This window comes from Lithobates pipiens, unplaced genomic scaffold (genome assembly GCF_037356315.1).
Source record: "Lithobates pipiens isolate NorthernLeopardFrog02 unplaced genomic scaffold, aLitPip1_a1.2 Scaffold_28, whole genome shotgun sequence".
NCBI classification, from domain to species: domain Eukaryota; kingdom Metazoa; phylum Chordata; class Amphibia; order Anura; family Ranidae; genus Lithobates; species Lithobates pipiens.
In genome coordinates this window covers 65923950-65940203 of record NW_027507789.1, presented here as the reverse complement: position 1 = coordinate 65940203, position 16254 = coordinate 65923950, and the positions used below count along the sequence as shown (strand labels likewise).

The window sequence follows — 16254 nt, the reverse complement described above, 5'->3', positions numbered from 1 at the left end:
ATTGGTACATGCATTTTCCATTTTCCTCATGGCTCTTAACTGTCAAATGGAGTTATTTAGGTGCTCCTTCATAACTGGAAGCCCAGGGTGTTTTCCTAAGCCCCCAACACTAAATAGAGCTGCAGGGGTGCAAAGAAAATATAATTTTTTTCCTACAGCTCACCTGTAAAATCCTTTTCTTGGAGTACATCATGGGACACAGAGCAGCCATTACTATCTGGGTTATACGCCACCTGCTGGTTAATGGACACGGGCAGATCAAACAAGAAGTCCTTCCCCATATAACCCCTCCTACACAGGAAGTACATCAGCTTTGTAGAAAGCAATAAACCTCTCAGACAAGAGGGGAGGGACCTCTGTGTCCCGTGATGTACTTCAAGAAAAGGATTTTACAGGTAAGCTGTAGGAAAAATCCTATTTTCTTTATCGTACATCACAGGACACAGAGCAGCCATTACTATCTGCGACATCCCAAAGCAATGCCCATGAGTGGAGGTAGACACCATCACAGAAACTGACACTATTACTCTTTGTAATACGCTGAGGCCAAAGGCACTATCTTCCTTGTTCTTGACATCCACTTTGTAAAAACCCAGTGGATGTATAATCCAAAGACCAACACAGTGATCTTGCACACCTGGGCCACTGACACCTGATGGAGGATGGCCTAAGATACACCCCCACACTTGGTAGAGAATCTCTCCCTGGAAAAAGAAATTTTCTTCTTTAAACCATAGGCACCATTGATAAACTGGCCTGCCCTTCCTGGGGTCTTCTGGCAGCACAAACCAGGATTCCTGACCTATGCCAATAACTCAAGTAGATCCTAAGTGCCTGAACTACCTCTAGAGTATGTAGCGATCTTTCTCCTGCTGACTGTGGATTAGGAAAAAATAAAAAGGCAAGATACTGTCCTGATTCAAGTGAAAACTATAAACCACTCTAGGCAATAAAGATGGATCAGGTTACAACCTCACCCTAGCCTGATGCGAGACAAAGAACAGCTCCTTGCATGAAAGAGCTGCCAGCTCCGACACTCTACTTAGTGAAGTGATAGCAACTAAGGAAGCCATCTTTCTAGATAAGGTACTAACAGAGTCTCCCAATTGGTTAAAAAAAATGGCCTCTGCAAAGACAGTCAAGAGCAAATTCCAGTCCCAAGGACACAAGAGAGGCCTGACATGCGGGACTGTCTACGTTACATGCTGTATAAAGTATGAATCAAGGAGTGAGAAACAATAGCCTCTGTAAAAAATGGATAGGGACAACCTCTAACCTTTAACAGTACTTAAGGCCAATCTCCTTTCCACTACTGACTGGAGAAAGAAAATAATATTTCCCACCGACATATTTCTGTGGGTGCCACTTCCCGGGTTCCCCCCAGGCAAAAATTTCCAAGTCCTGTAATTAAAGTTCCCTGAAGCTGGCTTCCAGGGCTCAACAGTGTTGATACAGGACTCAAGACCATTAAGTCCCACTGGACTGGGAGTGACCAAAGAGCGACCCCCACACAAGACTCGCTATGGCAGTGTACCAAACCCTCTTGGGCAAATTCAGCTAACACTATTATCAGTGTTACCACCTCCCGGATTCTTTACAAAAGATGCGGGAGAAGTCGAAACAAATAAGGAAAAGCATCAAATAAGGGAGAACTGGTCCCTTAGGTGTTGCCAGTGCATCTGCCCCTATTGCCGGTGGGACTTTCATTCCGGACGCAATCTGTTCCCACTTGTTGTAGGACTTGGAATCTAGTAGATCAACCTGCAGAGTTCCCACTGCCATTATTGTATACCTGGAATATGTACTAGTGATAGAGACAGCACTTGTAAAGTGGTTCACATACCTGAGCAGCATCACTCCTGGTGCTGCCCTGATGGTAGACATATATGCCCCTGCAGAGGCATTTCCTGATTAAACCTACAACTGGTTTGTCCCCACATCCAGAGCAAGGCATACTAGCCCAAAGTTCCAAGATACTGATGGGCAGTATTTTCTCCTGTGGAGACCAAGTCCACTGAACTATAGCCTCCTTCAAACCAACTGGCATCAGTGGTTATTATCTTCCCAATCCCTTCTCCAGATGTTCGAACCATCAACCACCAATTTTAGCTCTGCAATATCCCGGGAATAGAGCCTTGACCTAGATACAACTTCCTCCTGCAGAAACGTATCAAAGGAAAATCTGAAACAGACTGCTTCCTGAACAAAGATTATTGAGGTATACTGAGATTGTCACCCCCTGCGTTTTCAGCAAGTCTGGCACTGGGACTGGGAGCTTTGCAAACCCTCGGAGCTGTGGCCAGCCTGAAGAGCAGAGTCACAAAAATAAAAAATAAGACAACTTTGCACTGCAAATGCAAAATCCCTTGAAAAGCCTGGAAAAAAAGAAACACATGAAGATATGCATCAATGATGACTATGTACCCAAAAATCTACCGCAACGCTAAATGGACAGAGCCATTTGGTTTTGGGACTGCTACCGGTAGAGTTTTTATTTTTATTTTTATAATGAGCCCATACCTCTGCTCCATGAGTCAAATGCAAGGTAAAAGACTGATGGCTCTGTGGCAGACCCTGAAGGCCCAAAGAGGCTTACCTAACCTACCAAGCTTCTGCTGGCTATAGATGGAGCAAAACCACTTCAGAGACTGCCCCAAGATCTTCTGGCCTGAGATACTTTCAAAAACACAGCAGCCCCAGGTGGGGAAAAACTCACTGCATCTGGCATTTCCGGGCAGTCTCCCATCCATATACTAACCCAGATTGATCCTGCTTAGGCTTCGATCAACAGATCAGTCATGATCAAGGTGATGTGGCCGCAGTCTAAACTGACAAAAAAAGAATATGTCAGGAAACACTGCAATGCCAAACAGCACAGTGGCTCAGATGTACCTGACACTACTGTCCATCGGGAGATGTGGACACCACCAGATCAGAGAGAGGTGCACCTGCCTCCCCCGGCTGCCTCTATTTTCTGGAACCATTTAACTGGTATAGCAGGTAAATAACGTAGCAACTATATTAGCCAACCTAATACACAGTCCCCCAAGGATTAGGGCCTAAAACAATGTTGGTTTACCGCTATGCAACCCCTTAGGTATGCAAGTATGCAGGTACCCAGGTATGCCGTTATGTAGGTACTTAGGTATGCAAACATGCAGGTATACAGGTATTCTTGCCATTCATGCATTTATGTATGAATTTCAAGGCAAATAAGTACATATGTATGTATCCCTATGCAAAAAAGAAACATTTGTATGTAGTCCTAGGCAAATAAGCAGATATGTATGCAGTTTAACGTAACTAAGCACATATGTATGCAGTTTAATGCAACTAAGCACAAACTAAGCATATACGTATGCCGTACCAAATTGAAAACATGTCAGCCTGCGTTTAAGCAATATCCATTTATGGAAGTATGCGTTAATGGAAGCATGTATGTGCTTATGCAAACATGGATTTAGGCAAAACACGAAAGCGCGTGTCTATGCAAACACGCATTTATGCAATATGTGGCCATGGAAACATGCATTTACGCAATACGCAAGCATGCGTTTATGAAACGTGTTTAGGCAACATATATTACACAACACATATGCAACATGTGTTTACGCAAACGTGTATCTACGCAACATGTGTCCATGTACATGTGCGTTTATAAACATGCACCCACACAAACATGTATATCTATGCAACATGCATATACATTTATGCAAACACATCTATATAACATGTGCCTATGAAAAAATGAATCTATGCAACATGCTTCCACGCAAACACGCAGTCTCAGCCAGCCTTGGGGGGGCTGCATGCTGGACGGATGGGCGTCGCCCGCTTGCCGGGGCGGGCAGGCTGGGGCCCTCTGCAAACATTTGCCTATGCAAGCTTGTGTTATTCAAGCAAGCATCTATGCAAATATGTGCCTATGCAAGTAAAACCCCATACACACTATCAGATTTTCTACTTACTTTTTCCTTCAGATTGACCAAAACCATATAATATGAGGTCAAACCTTAGGAGTTTAAGTGTGTATGCAATCAGGCAGGCCCTTACACTACATGGTTTTGGTAAATCTGAAGACAAAAATCAGCAGAAAACCTGATAGTGTGTATGGGGCTTTAGCAAGTATTATGAAACATGTATACTATGCTGCACCTGCTCAACTGAACCTGGGCCCATACTAGTCAGTATTAGCCAAGTACATAGGCATCCAATGCAGCCTCTATGCTGCTTTAACCACCTAAAACTAAGCTCCTGCAGACCAAATGCATGCTATTCTAGAGACACAACTCTAGAAAGTTCACCGATTGTATCTATGGAACACCTATGCAAAACGCGTTTATTCAAACATGCATTTAAGCAACAAGTTTGCAAGCATTTATACTATAATGCACCTGCCCAACTGCACCTGGCCCCTTGCTAGTTTTGCAAGGATTAGCCAAGCACATATGCATCCCATGCAGCCTTTATTCTGCTTTAAAGCAGCCTAAAAATAAGCTCCTGCAGACCAGATGCATATTATTCAGGAGACACAACAACAGTGCAATGATACCCGTATAGGGGTGTATCGATTTACATTTGTACAGGCCCTCCCGGATTAAGTAGCAAGTATGCACTATATAATTAGGACTGGTCTGGCCCCACATTTCTCCCCCATAGTAAAAACTCACACTTCATTAGTATTCATGGGCTGCTGTTACTTCTCAAGAGACCTTGCTGGGCCTCCCATCCACATGTAAACATGGCTGCCCTTCCACTTCCTGCCTATATAGTAATAGGCCATACTGAGCAAGCCTTTGCCCATCACTGGGGGCTTTGTCATAAAAAGACCATCAGAGACTGGGTCCCCCTGATCTGGGGTCCACACCCCTGGACCTATATAGCACCCTACAGGAAAGGACCTCGGTCAGAACAAACACTGCACAGGGTTCCATTACGCAGGGTCCAGCACCGTAAAGCTGCATTACAGGCAAACCTCGAGGAATTTTCTCTCATTTCCATGAGGCTCAGGTGCCATCCATTTTGGCTGACAGCTTTTTTGAATGGATCCGATTAAAGTCCATGATTGTTAATAGAACCATCTAGACCTTCAAGTATGCTCCAAGAGCACATGTATCCCATCAGTGACCACCACCTTACAGACACTGGCGAAAAAACTGAGGTACATCCTGTGTAGGAGGGGTTATATAGGGAAAGACTTCTATGTTCTTCTTGTTTGATTGATCTGCTAGTGTCCATTCACCAGTAGGTGGCATATAACCCAGATAGTAATGGCTGCTCTGTGTCCCGTGATGTACGATAAATAAAGCGTCAGTATATGCTACTGGGTAGGGGTGGGGTTAAAAGCATACATACTGTACATTACTCTGAAGATTTGCATTAAGGGCCACATGGAAAATGGCAAATGCATGTACTGTCACTTGGCATACAGTAGATGACATTTAGATTCACCAAGTAATCTGACTTGGGGTTTATATACATAGGCTGAAGAAGCAAGTGAATGAGGTACGTTGTTACAGGATTTTATGTTTTTTTTGTATTTCTTTGACTTGCTCCTGGGTTAATCATGGTTAATTTACAAGTCATGCATGAGTTGCTTGGTGATGCTTTAAATTGCTTTGATACCTATACACTTCTTTGCATCTGAATTGTTTTGTCCTTCTGATACAAGTCAATGCGGATACAACAGCATGCAGCTGTTGAGCAACAGAAAGAAACATTGAAGCAGAAAGATGCAAGACAAAGTAAGTCAGAATTTCAAGAAAACATAATTTTAACTCATTTCTGAGAATAATGGCCATGTGCATGAGTTCTCATTATGTCCAAATGTGCACAAAATCCACATGATAAGAGCCAGCACTCAAAGATGAGCACCAGGGATGAGTTCAGATGTGTTTGGACATGAACCCACATGGTCTGAACCCACATGAGATATCCTGCAAGTAAGCAGTCACTGCAGACAGCCAATCATAAGTGGCTGAGGCATTTCCTGCCCCAAAGCCACATGAATACACAGCCCTTATATAAGTGCTGCTGTGGGGGCAGGGAATGCCTCTACTTCTCACGATTGGCTGTCAGCAGTAACAGCTTCCTGGCGGGATAGCTCATTGTGGGTTCAAACTCAGATCCCAACATGATTGAGCTCGTCCCTAATGAGGACCAACAAGAAACCCACAGAGCATGTCTGATGAGCAGGACAGGCTGAATACTCACAGATATAAGTACTGAGGAGACGTCGGCTAAATTCAGTGCTGTAGCTGCTCGCAGTGGAACTACTCTCTGAAAAACATACAGCAGACAGATTATTTAATGGCAATATTTGATTGGCTCCTAATCGTGTGTGCAAAATCTACAGTATACCAACAACTCTAAAAGGAAGAAAATGACACTGTTCTGTTTCTTTAATCCAATCACAGAAAAGTCCAACATATACTGCATTCATTCACAGGGTTCTTTATTTTAATTAAAAATAAAGGTAAAAAGTTAACAGATTCATATGTTTGTGCTTATGCATGGCATAGGTACAAATGTATAGAAATACTATACATAATATACTGCCAATATTTGTCTTCATAGCCAACTTATGCAACAAATGGAATGGCATAACAATTATGTACACCAAACTGATGGGTGAGAATAACAGTCAACTTAGACGTTTATGCAGGTCTGATGTATAGCATCTCCTCAATAAAGATGATGTACACCATTAGGCCTCATGCACACGGACGTTTTTACAGCCACTTTTTTGAGCTTTTTTTGCAGCTTAAAAACGGCTGTCCATGTTAGTCTATGGCTTCATGCCCAGCTAGGCGTTTTTGAGCTGCAAATGGCATAGGCGTTTTTAAGCTGTAAAAAAAACCCAGGACCAGTGCGTTCCGTGGCGTGGAGCTAGAGCTGTAAAAACGCGAATCGCGGGAAAACGCGCAAAAACGCGCATAAACGCGCAACATATTTTCTTTGTTTTCTGAGTGCTATAGCCAAGAGATGTGTTTCTTAAAAAAACGCTACTTAACGCTAACGCTAAAAAACGCACAAAAACGCGCAAAAACGCCAATGCAAAACGCGGTAAAAATCACGTTTTTAACAACAATTTTTCCAGGCATCGGAGCTAGCTTTGCAGCCAGTTTTTTAAAACGTCCGTGTGCATGAGCACTTAGAGAGGATCAGAAAACGGGGTTCATTGTGGGAAGCAACATTACAAAATCTAAGAATTGAGGAGGGGGGCGGAAAGGGTGGGCATAGTCAACACTTGACAAATACCTTTGACAGGTGCAGCCATTCATATTAACAGTGTCCTGTGTTGGGTTGCAATCTGAAGCCCTCCATCCTTTGATACCCCCACAGCAGTGATCTTCCAGTGCTGTGGGGGTATCCAGGGAGAAAGGGGCAAAATACTTCAGATATCAACTGAACACAGCAGCCATCAACACATGGGGCACTCTTCATTCATTGTAAGTATGCCCCGGATGTCTTTTTTTTTCTTCTCACTCACACAAGAAGGGTGAAAAGTTTTGTATATTGATAGAATTACCTAGTAACTACAGATCTTGCACTTGTTTGTCTTATTAAAATTATTAAATAATGGGAGATAAAAATATGCAAGGCATGCCTTACCGGCCTATAAAATCCTTATTTATCTTTTTGGTAAAGGGCATATTCACATTCTGTGCAGTGACCTGCAGTTTTCTGCAATGAATAAACTGTAGCTCACCGTGAGGGCACACAGAAAACAACAGTTTTCTAGGTTCCTTATTTACACCACAATACGGTTATTCTCAAGTTTGCATTTTACCGCACATAATGACATTGCAAGTCACTGCACAGCAGCACCAAGCTGCATTTTTTTGATAATGCTATTTGGCTGGTTATTATGTGGACTCAAAGGCCTCAATTTCTCAGTCACCGACTCAAAACAAGTATGCAGATCCAGAGTTCTAACTTTCTTCGGGTTACACTAGCTGCATGCTTGTTCTGGTTCAAAAAATACTGAGGCTACAGCAGACAATGGAACATTTAGAATGAGGACAGCAATGGCAATAGCCACACTTACAAAATAAAGTAGGTATAGAGGTTGTCTTAAGAGCAGGGCTTTTTTCTTTCTCAGAGAATAGGTGTAGTAACTCAACCATGCCCCAAACTTTGTCCTAGATAGGGAGGCAGAATAGTGTGCACAGCAAACAGTGGGTGTGGCCAAAGAGTAGGGGGGTCTTAAAGTGGCATTAAATACCAGGAATGTATTTTGTACAGAGTGCAGGGTTCAGGAGTGCACATGTGCAGTGAAAGGTTCAGTACGCTGTTACGTACAGAGTGCAGGATTAAGGAACCTGCCATGTACAAAGTGCAGGTTTCAGGAGTGAAGCAGTGTACAGAGGGCAGAGTTCAGGAGTGCGCTATATACAGAGTACAGGAGTGCATGTGTACAGAGTATAAGGTTCTGGACTGCTCTACGTACAGACTGCAGGGTTCGGGAGTGCGCTACGTACAGACTGCAGCGTTCGGGAGTGCGCTACGTACAGACTGCAGCGTTCGGGAGTGCGCTACGTACAGACTGCAGCGTTCGGGAGTGCGCTACGTACAGACTGCAGCGTTCGGGAGTGCGCTACGTACAGACTGCAGCGTTCGGGAGTGCGCTACGTACAGACTGCAGCGTTCGGGAGTGCGCTACGTACAGACTGCAGCGTTCGGGAGTGCGCTACATACAGACTGCAGCGTTCGGGAGTGCGCTACATACAGACTGCAGCGTTCGGGAGTGCGCTACATACAGACTGCAGCGTTCGGGAGTGCGCTACATACAGACTGCAGCGTTCGGGAGTGCGCTACATACAGACTGCAGCGTTCGGGAGTGCGCTACATACAGACTGCAGCGTTCGGGAGTGCGCTACATACAGACTGCAGCGTTCGGGAGTGCGCTACATACAGACTGCAGCGTTCGGGAGTGCGCTACATACAGACTGCAGCGTTCGGGAGTGCGCTACATACAGACTGCAGCGTTCGGGAGTGCGCTACATACAGACTGCAGCGTTCGGGAGTGCGCTACATACAGACTGCAGCGTTCGGGAGTGCGCTACATACAGACTGCAGCGTTCGGGAGTGCGCTACATACAGACTGCAGCGTTCGGGAGTGCGCTACATACAGACTGCAGCGTTCGGGAGTGCGCTACATACAGACTGCAGCGTTCGGGAGTGCGCTACATACAGACTGCAGCGTTCGGGAGTGCGCTACATACAGACTGCAGCGTTCGGGAGTGCGCTACATACAGACTGCAGCGTTCGGGAGTGCGCTACATACAGACTGCAGCGTTCGGGAGTGCGCTACATACAGACTGCAGCGTTCGGGAGTGCGCTACATACAGACTGCAGCGTTCGGGAGTGCGCTACATACAGACTGCAGCGTTCGGGAGTGCGCTACATACAGACTGCAGCGTTCGGGAGTGCGCTACATACAGACTGCAGCGTTCGGGAGTGCGCTACATACAGACTGCAGCGTTCGGGAGTGCGCTACATACAGACTGCAGCGTTCGGGAGTGCGCTACATACAGACTGCAGCGTTCGGGAGTGCGCTACATACAGACTGCAGCGTTCGGGAGTGCGCTACATACAGACTGCAGCGTTCGGGAGTGCGCTACATACAGACTGCAGCGTTCGGGAGTGCGCTACATACAGACTGCAGCGTTCGGGAGTGCGCTACATACAGACTGCAGCGTTCGGGAGTGCGCTACATACAGACTGCAGCGTTCGGGAGTGCGCTACATACAGACTGCAGCGTTCGGGAGTGCGCTACATACAGACTGCAGCGTTCGGGAGTGCGCTACATACAGACTGCAGCGTTCGGGAGTGCGCTACATACAGAGTGCAGCGTTCGGGAGTGCGCTACATACAGAGTGCAGCGTTCGGGAGTGCGCTACATACAGAGTGCAGCGTTCGGGAGTGCGCTACATACAGAGTGCAGCGTTCGGGAGTGCGCTACATACAGAGTGCAGCGTTCGGGAGTGCGCTACATACAGAGTGCAGCGTTCGGGAGTGCGCTACATACAGAGTGCAGCGTTCGGGAGTGCGCTACATACAGAGTGCAGCGTTCGGGAGTGCGCTACATACAGAGTGCAGCGTTCGGGAGTGCGCTACATACAGAGTGCAGCGTTCGGGAGTGCGCTACATACAGAGTGCAGCGTTCGGGAGTGCGCTACATACAGAGTGCAGCGTTCGGGAGTGCGCTACATACAGAGTGCAGCGTTCGGGAGTGCGCTACATACAGAGTGCAGCGTTCGGGAGTGCGCTACATACAGAGTGCAGCGTTCGGGAGTGCGCTACATACAGAGTGCAGCGTTCGGGAGTGCGCTACATACAGAGTGCAGCGTTCGGGAGTGCGCTACATACAGAGTGCAGCGTTCGGGAGTGCGCTACATACAGAGTGCAGCGTTCGGGAGTGCGCTACATACAGAGTGCCGCGTTCGGGAGTGCGCTACATACAGAGTGCCGCGTTCGGGAGTGCGCTACATACAGAGTGCCGCGTTCGGGAGTGCGCTACATACAGAGTGCCGCGTTCGGGAGTGCGCTACATACAGAGTGCCGCGTTCGGGAGTGCGCTACATACAGAGTGCCGCGTTCGGGAGTGCGCTACATACAGAGTGCCGCGTTCGGGAGTGCGCTACATACAGAGTGCCGCGTTCGGGAGTGCGCTACATACAGAGTGCCGCGTTCGGGAGTGCGCTACATACAGAGTGCCGCGTTCGGGAGTGCGCTACATACAGAGTGCCGCGTTCGGGAGTGCGCTACATACAGAGTGCCGCGTTCGGGAGTGCGCTACATACAGAGTGCCGCGTTCGGGAGTGCGCTACATACAGAGTGCCGCGTTCGGGAGTGCGCTACATACAGAGTGCCGCGTTCGGGAGTGCGCTACATACAGAGTGCAGCGTTCGGGAGTGCGCTACATACAGAGTGCAGCGTTCGGGAGTGCGCTACATACAGAGTGCAGCGTTCGGGAGTGCGCTACATACAGAGTGCAGCGTTCGGGAGTGCAGCGTTCGGGAGTGCGCTACATACAGAGAGCAGCGTTCGGGAGTGCGCTACATACAGAGTGCAGCGTTCGGGAGTGCGCTACATACAGAGTGCAGCGTTCGGGAGCGCGCTACATACAGAGTGCAGCGTTCGGGAGCGCGCTACATACAGAGTGCAGCGTTCGGGAGCGCGCTACATACAGAGTGCAGCGTTCGGGAGCGCGCTACATACAGAGTGCAGCGTTCGGGAGCGCGCTACATACAGAGTGCAGCGTTCGGGAGCGCGCTACATACAGAGTGCAGCGTTCGGGAGCGCGCTACATACAGAGTGCAGCGTTCGGGAGCGCGCTACATACAGAGTGCAGCGTTCGGGAGCGCGCTACATACAGAGTGCAGGGTTACGGGAGTGCGCTACAGAGTGCAGGGTTTAGGAGTGCGCTACAAACAGTGAAGTGTAGGGTTCAGAAGTACGCTACACATACAGAATGAGAGGGTTCAGGAGTGCACTACATACAAAGTGCAGAGATTGGGGTTGTGCTATGGATAGAGTGCAGAGTTGAGGACTGCATAGCTCATTGGCCACATTAGACTAAAAAAAAAAAAAGACACCCTGTTTCCCCCCCAAATCACTACCCTTGACAGGATTGACCCTTCATCTCCCCTCCCAGTATAAATCCTCTTGCCCTATTAGAACACCTCCCAATCTCCAGTGCCCCCATAGCGAGCAGCTTGCTGAGATACACTCAGCAGGGGGTGGGAGCCAGGAGCACCAGCGAGGGACCCAATAAGAGGAGGATCGGGACTGCTCTCAAGTATAACATGTCTGTTATGTTAAATTAAATATAAATAAATAACACAAACGAAAACTTTTAGTTTCACGTTTAACCATATTTGCCACATAGTGTCCCAATTAAACAATGCATTGAGGTTTGCTTGTAAGTTGGAGACATCCTGCACAGACATTATTCTACTGCAAAGTTTGGTGTTATTATTCACATCACTTCCAGGTTCTTTGCAACTAGGGAGATGAGCGAACAGAGGATCCCTGGTCTTCCGTCCAGAAAAGCGCAGGAAGCATTGAGGGGGGGGGGGGGGGGGGCACAAATTCCAGGGGTAGGGGAAAGCAACTGGGCAGCTGTAAAGTGGCAGTGACAAAAAAAAAAAAAAAAAGAGAGAGAGCAACTGTGCAGAGCAGGATAAGACAGTGTATTACTGGATTTTAAATAGTATAGGCACTTACTTTTAATGCTTTACATAGCTATACCTGCAAAAGGGGCAAGCCTGAAGTGATCTAGCAGGACTTAATTTTCTGCATAAAGTTTTACTTTAAGTAAATGGTCATTGCACACAACCTTATTAAACAAAAGCCTCAAATGGCATAATTAAGAAAACTGTCACATACAATCCAAGTACTCCTCAAATAAAAAAAATAACCGGAAACATATAGAATGTGTTTATTTTATACAACTTATGTCAGGAGGTTGTCTGGCATTCATTACCCCCATCTATAAAACATGGCAAGTATAGCAAGAAAATAATTTATAGAGCGCCCTGTCCTATGTAGTGTAAGAGCGTCACCAATAATTGTCAAAGCTGTTCCTATGACAACTACACTGACGTCTTTTTCTAACAGCTGTCAAGGTTCTATTCTTGGTAGATTTGAAGACATGCCTCAAATGTTGTTTCTCACCTCCGGTGAAATAAATGTTAAAAAATAAACAAATGGTGGAAAGTTGGCTACTTGCAGATTTCTCTTTAAGCTCCTAAAACCAGATAAATGCTGCAATAACAGAGTTATAAATAGAAGTGTTCTACTATGCAAGATGCAGCACTGCCCTCTAGTGTCTATGTTGTACATTTACAGCCGCAGGTCCAGCCTTAGCCAGACAGGGAAAAATAGAAAAATTGCTATACGGAAGCCTTCAATGTTTTGTTTTGTTTTGATACCTCTAACAAAAATCTAGTGGAACCAATTGCCTTCAAAGTCAACTAATTAGTAAATAGAGTCCACCTGTGTGTAATGTAATCTCAGTATAAATACAGCGGTTCTGTGAAGCCCTCGGAGGTTTGTTAGAGAACCTTAGTGCATAAACAGCATCATGAAGGCCAAGGAACACACCAGACAGGTCAGGGATGAAGTTGTGGAGAAGTTTAAAGCAGGGTTAGGTTATAAAAAAATATCACAAGCTTTGAACTTCTCACAGAGCATTATTCAATCCATCATCCGAAAATGGAAAGAGTATGGCACAAACTTACCAAGACATTGCCTCCCACCTAAACTGACAGGCCGTCAAGGAGAGCATTATTCAATCAGAGAAGCAGCCAAGAGGCCCATGGTAACTTTGGAGGAGCTGCAGAGATCCACAGCTCAGGTGGGATATAACTGTCCACAGGACAACTATTAGTCGTGCACTCCACAAATCTGGCCTTTATGGAAGAGTGGCAAGAAGAAAGCCATTGTTGAAAGAAAGACATAAGAATTCCTGTTTGCGAGAAGCCATGTGGGGGACACAGCAAACATGTGGAATAAGTTACTCTGGTCAGATGAGACCACAATTTAAGAATGCAAAAGACTTGAGAATGGGGGGGGTTACCCTTCCAGCAGGACAACGATCCTAAACATTCAGCCAGAGCTACAATGGAATAGTTTAGATCAACCGATATTCAGGTGTTAGAATGGTACAGTAAAAGTCCAAACCTTAATCCACTTGAGAATCTGTGGCAAGACTTGAAAATTACTGTTCACAGACACTCTCCAATATGACAGAGCTTGAGCTATTTTGCATAGAAGAATGGGCAAAAATGTCACTCTCTAGATGTGCAATGCTGGTAGAGACATACCCAAAAAGACTTGCAGCTGTAATTGCAGCGAAAGGTGGTTCTACATTGTATTGTATAAGTATTGACTCAAGGGGGCCGAATACAAATGCATGCCACACTTTTCAGATAGTAAAAAAAATTCTGAAAACCATTTATCATTTTCCTTCCATTTCACAATTGTTTGCCACTTTGTGCTGATCTATCACACAAAATCCCAATAAAATACATTTAGGCCCCTTTCACACGGGCGGATAGAATTCAGATTTTAGCTGCATATTGATGAAGTTATCTACCGCACCTAAACTCAGACAATGCTTTACTAATGCGCCATTCACATACTGCATTTAGCGACGGTTTCATTACATGGGGTTTTCTGCGGTTAGAAAAAATAAATTTGACTGCATCCAGGAGGGATTTATCGCAGCTATCTGGACATAACCGCAGGTAATCGCAGTGTACCATTTCGCTTTCGGACAGCAGCGGCAAGAAGGAAAGAAAAACAATAGGAAGCACATCAGAAATGGCAAGAATATTCGACAGCAAGTAAAACGCAGCCACATGTAATCGCTGCTAATCGCAATGTACAACTGCAAGTGATCGCAACTAGTCTTGGAATTTCAAAATAACAAAACATGCTTTAACTACTTCAGATCCTTGCTATAGCCGAATGACAGCTACAGCGCGAATCTGCTCTGCCGGGAGTACGTCTATTGACGTCCTCCTGTGCCCAAGTGCCTGATCAGCGAGTCTATGAGACTCGTTGGATCACAGATCGGAGTAGGGGGTCGATCCCGACCCCTTACCACGTGATCAGCTGTCATGTGAGGTCAACAGAAGCGGTAGTCAGCTATTTTTTCTCCTCGCGCTGACAGTGTGAGGAGAAAAAAAAAAGCCGATCACTGGCGGCTGTGAGAGGGAAATCAGTCCCAATCGCGGCGAGCTGCTGCCAGATCCTCAGTGCCACCTAGCAATAGGCAACAGTGCCGCCTACCAGTGCCACCCATCAGTGTCCACAGTGCCACCTATCAGTGCCCACAATCGGTGCCTCAACGGTGCTGCACATCAGTGCCAGCTATCAGTGCCCATCAGTGTCACCTACCAGTGCTCATCAGTGCTACCCATCAGTGCCATCCATCAGTGACCATCAGTGCCGCCTTATCTGTACCCATCAGTTCCCGCCTTAACTGTGCCTATCAGTGTCACCTATCAGTGCCCACCAGTGCTGTCTTATCAGTGCATATCAATGAAGGAGAAAAATTACCTGTTTGCAAAATTTTATAACAAAACTATTAAACATGATTTTTTATTTTTTTTTTAAATCCATCTTTTTTTGTTTGTTCAGTAAAAAATAAAAATCCCAGCTGTGATCAAATACCACCACAAGAAAGCTCTATTTGTGTGAAAAAAAAATGTATAAAAACGTCATTTGGGCACAGTGTTGTATGACCACGCAATTGTCATTCAAAGTGAATCAGCACTGAAAGTGCCCAGTAAGCAAGTGGTTAAAAAGTGGCAGGACAGCCACCCCTGTGAAAAAGAGGCCTTACGTTTTTGGTTGTAATGTGACAAAATGTGTACTGTACCTCCTCCCCATGTTACACAACTGAATACTAAACATTTTTTGCGATTCTTAAAGTGGACTTCCAGGCTTTTTATGTTTATTAAAAGTCAGCAGCTACAAAAAAGTGTAGTTGCTGACTTTTAATAAACAGACAATTACCTGTTCCGCGGTCCAGCGATATACGGCCCAACAGAGGGTCGCTCCTCTCCCCTTCCTCTCCGCCGGCGCCTCCATTGCCACTCTGGGCACTCGGCCGTGACAGCTTTCGGCTTCATGGCCGGGCACACATGGCACATGCACGAGTCGTGCTTCGCTCCTGGAGTGGACAGGCGATCTCCTTGGACCTGCCACATGTCCCAGGAGATCACCTAGAGGGAGGGGCCACCTAAGGCGAAAGGAGGAGTCGCCTTGGCGGTCCCTGGGTGAAAGGAGGAAGTGGGACAGGAAGTCCCCCTCCCAACGAAGCCCCCACTCCCCCCCAAAGAAAATGCATGCCAAATGTGGCATGTAAGGGGTCGAGGAGTGCTTAAAGCAGAAGTTTCATTTTTTTGGGTGGAACTCCACTTTAATTTCTTTTTTTTGCAGGACCCAGACTCATATTTTCAGCTCTCAGGAGAAAGATGTCCCACCCAAAGCCACCTGGGATATTGATGTCACACATGCCAGGAAGCTTTAGGGCAATCTCTACTGTATTGTGCTGGGTGATCACAACTGCACTGAGCATGCACCACAGCCTGCCATCAGGAAGCCGACTGCAAGAACCTAGAAGAAACAGCCAGCCCCCCCCTAGATAATGTAAGATAAGAAGATGGTGGTGAAGAACCTGGAGTGCTGAATTGGATGGCTTGCGCAGCTTACAAAAAAAAAGGTGAAAATAAA

The 16254-nt window shown here is 46.3% G+C and overlaps 1 protein-coding gene across 9 annotated transcripts in view; it reads right to left on the bottom strand.

Annotated features, from left to right (window-relative positions):
- EXOC7 (exocyst complex component 7) overlaps window positions 1-16254 on the bottom strand; it is a 78388-nt gene that overhangs the window by 12258 nt on the left and 49876 nt on the right. For all 9 annotated transcript variants that reach the window (XM_077459352.1, XM_077459353.1, XM_077459345.1 and 6 more), the window contains one exon: window positions 6214-6279. In XM_077459352.1, coding sequence (XP_077315478.1) covers window positions 6214-6279 — 66 coding nt within the window. The remainder of the gene's footprint in view (window positions 1-6213; window positions 6280-16254) is intronic.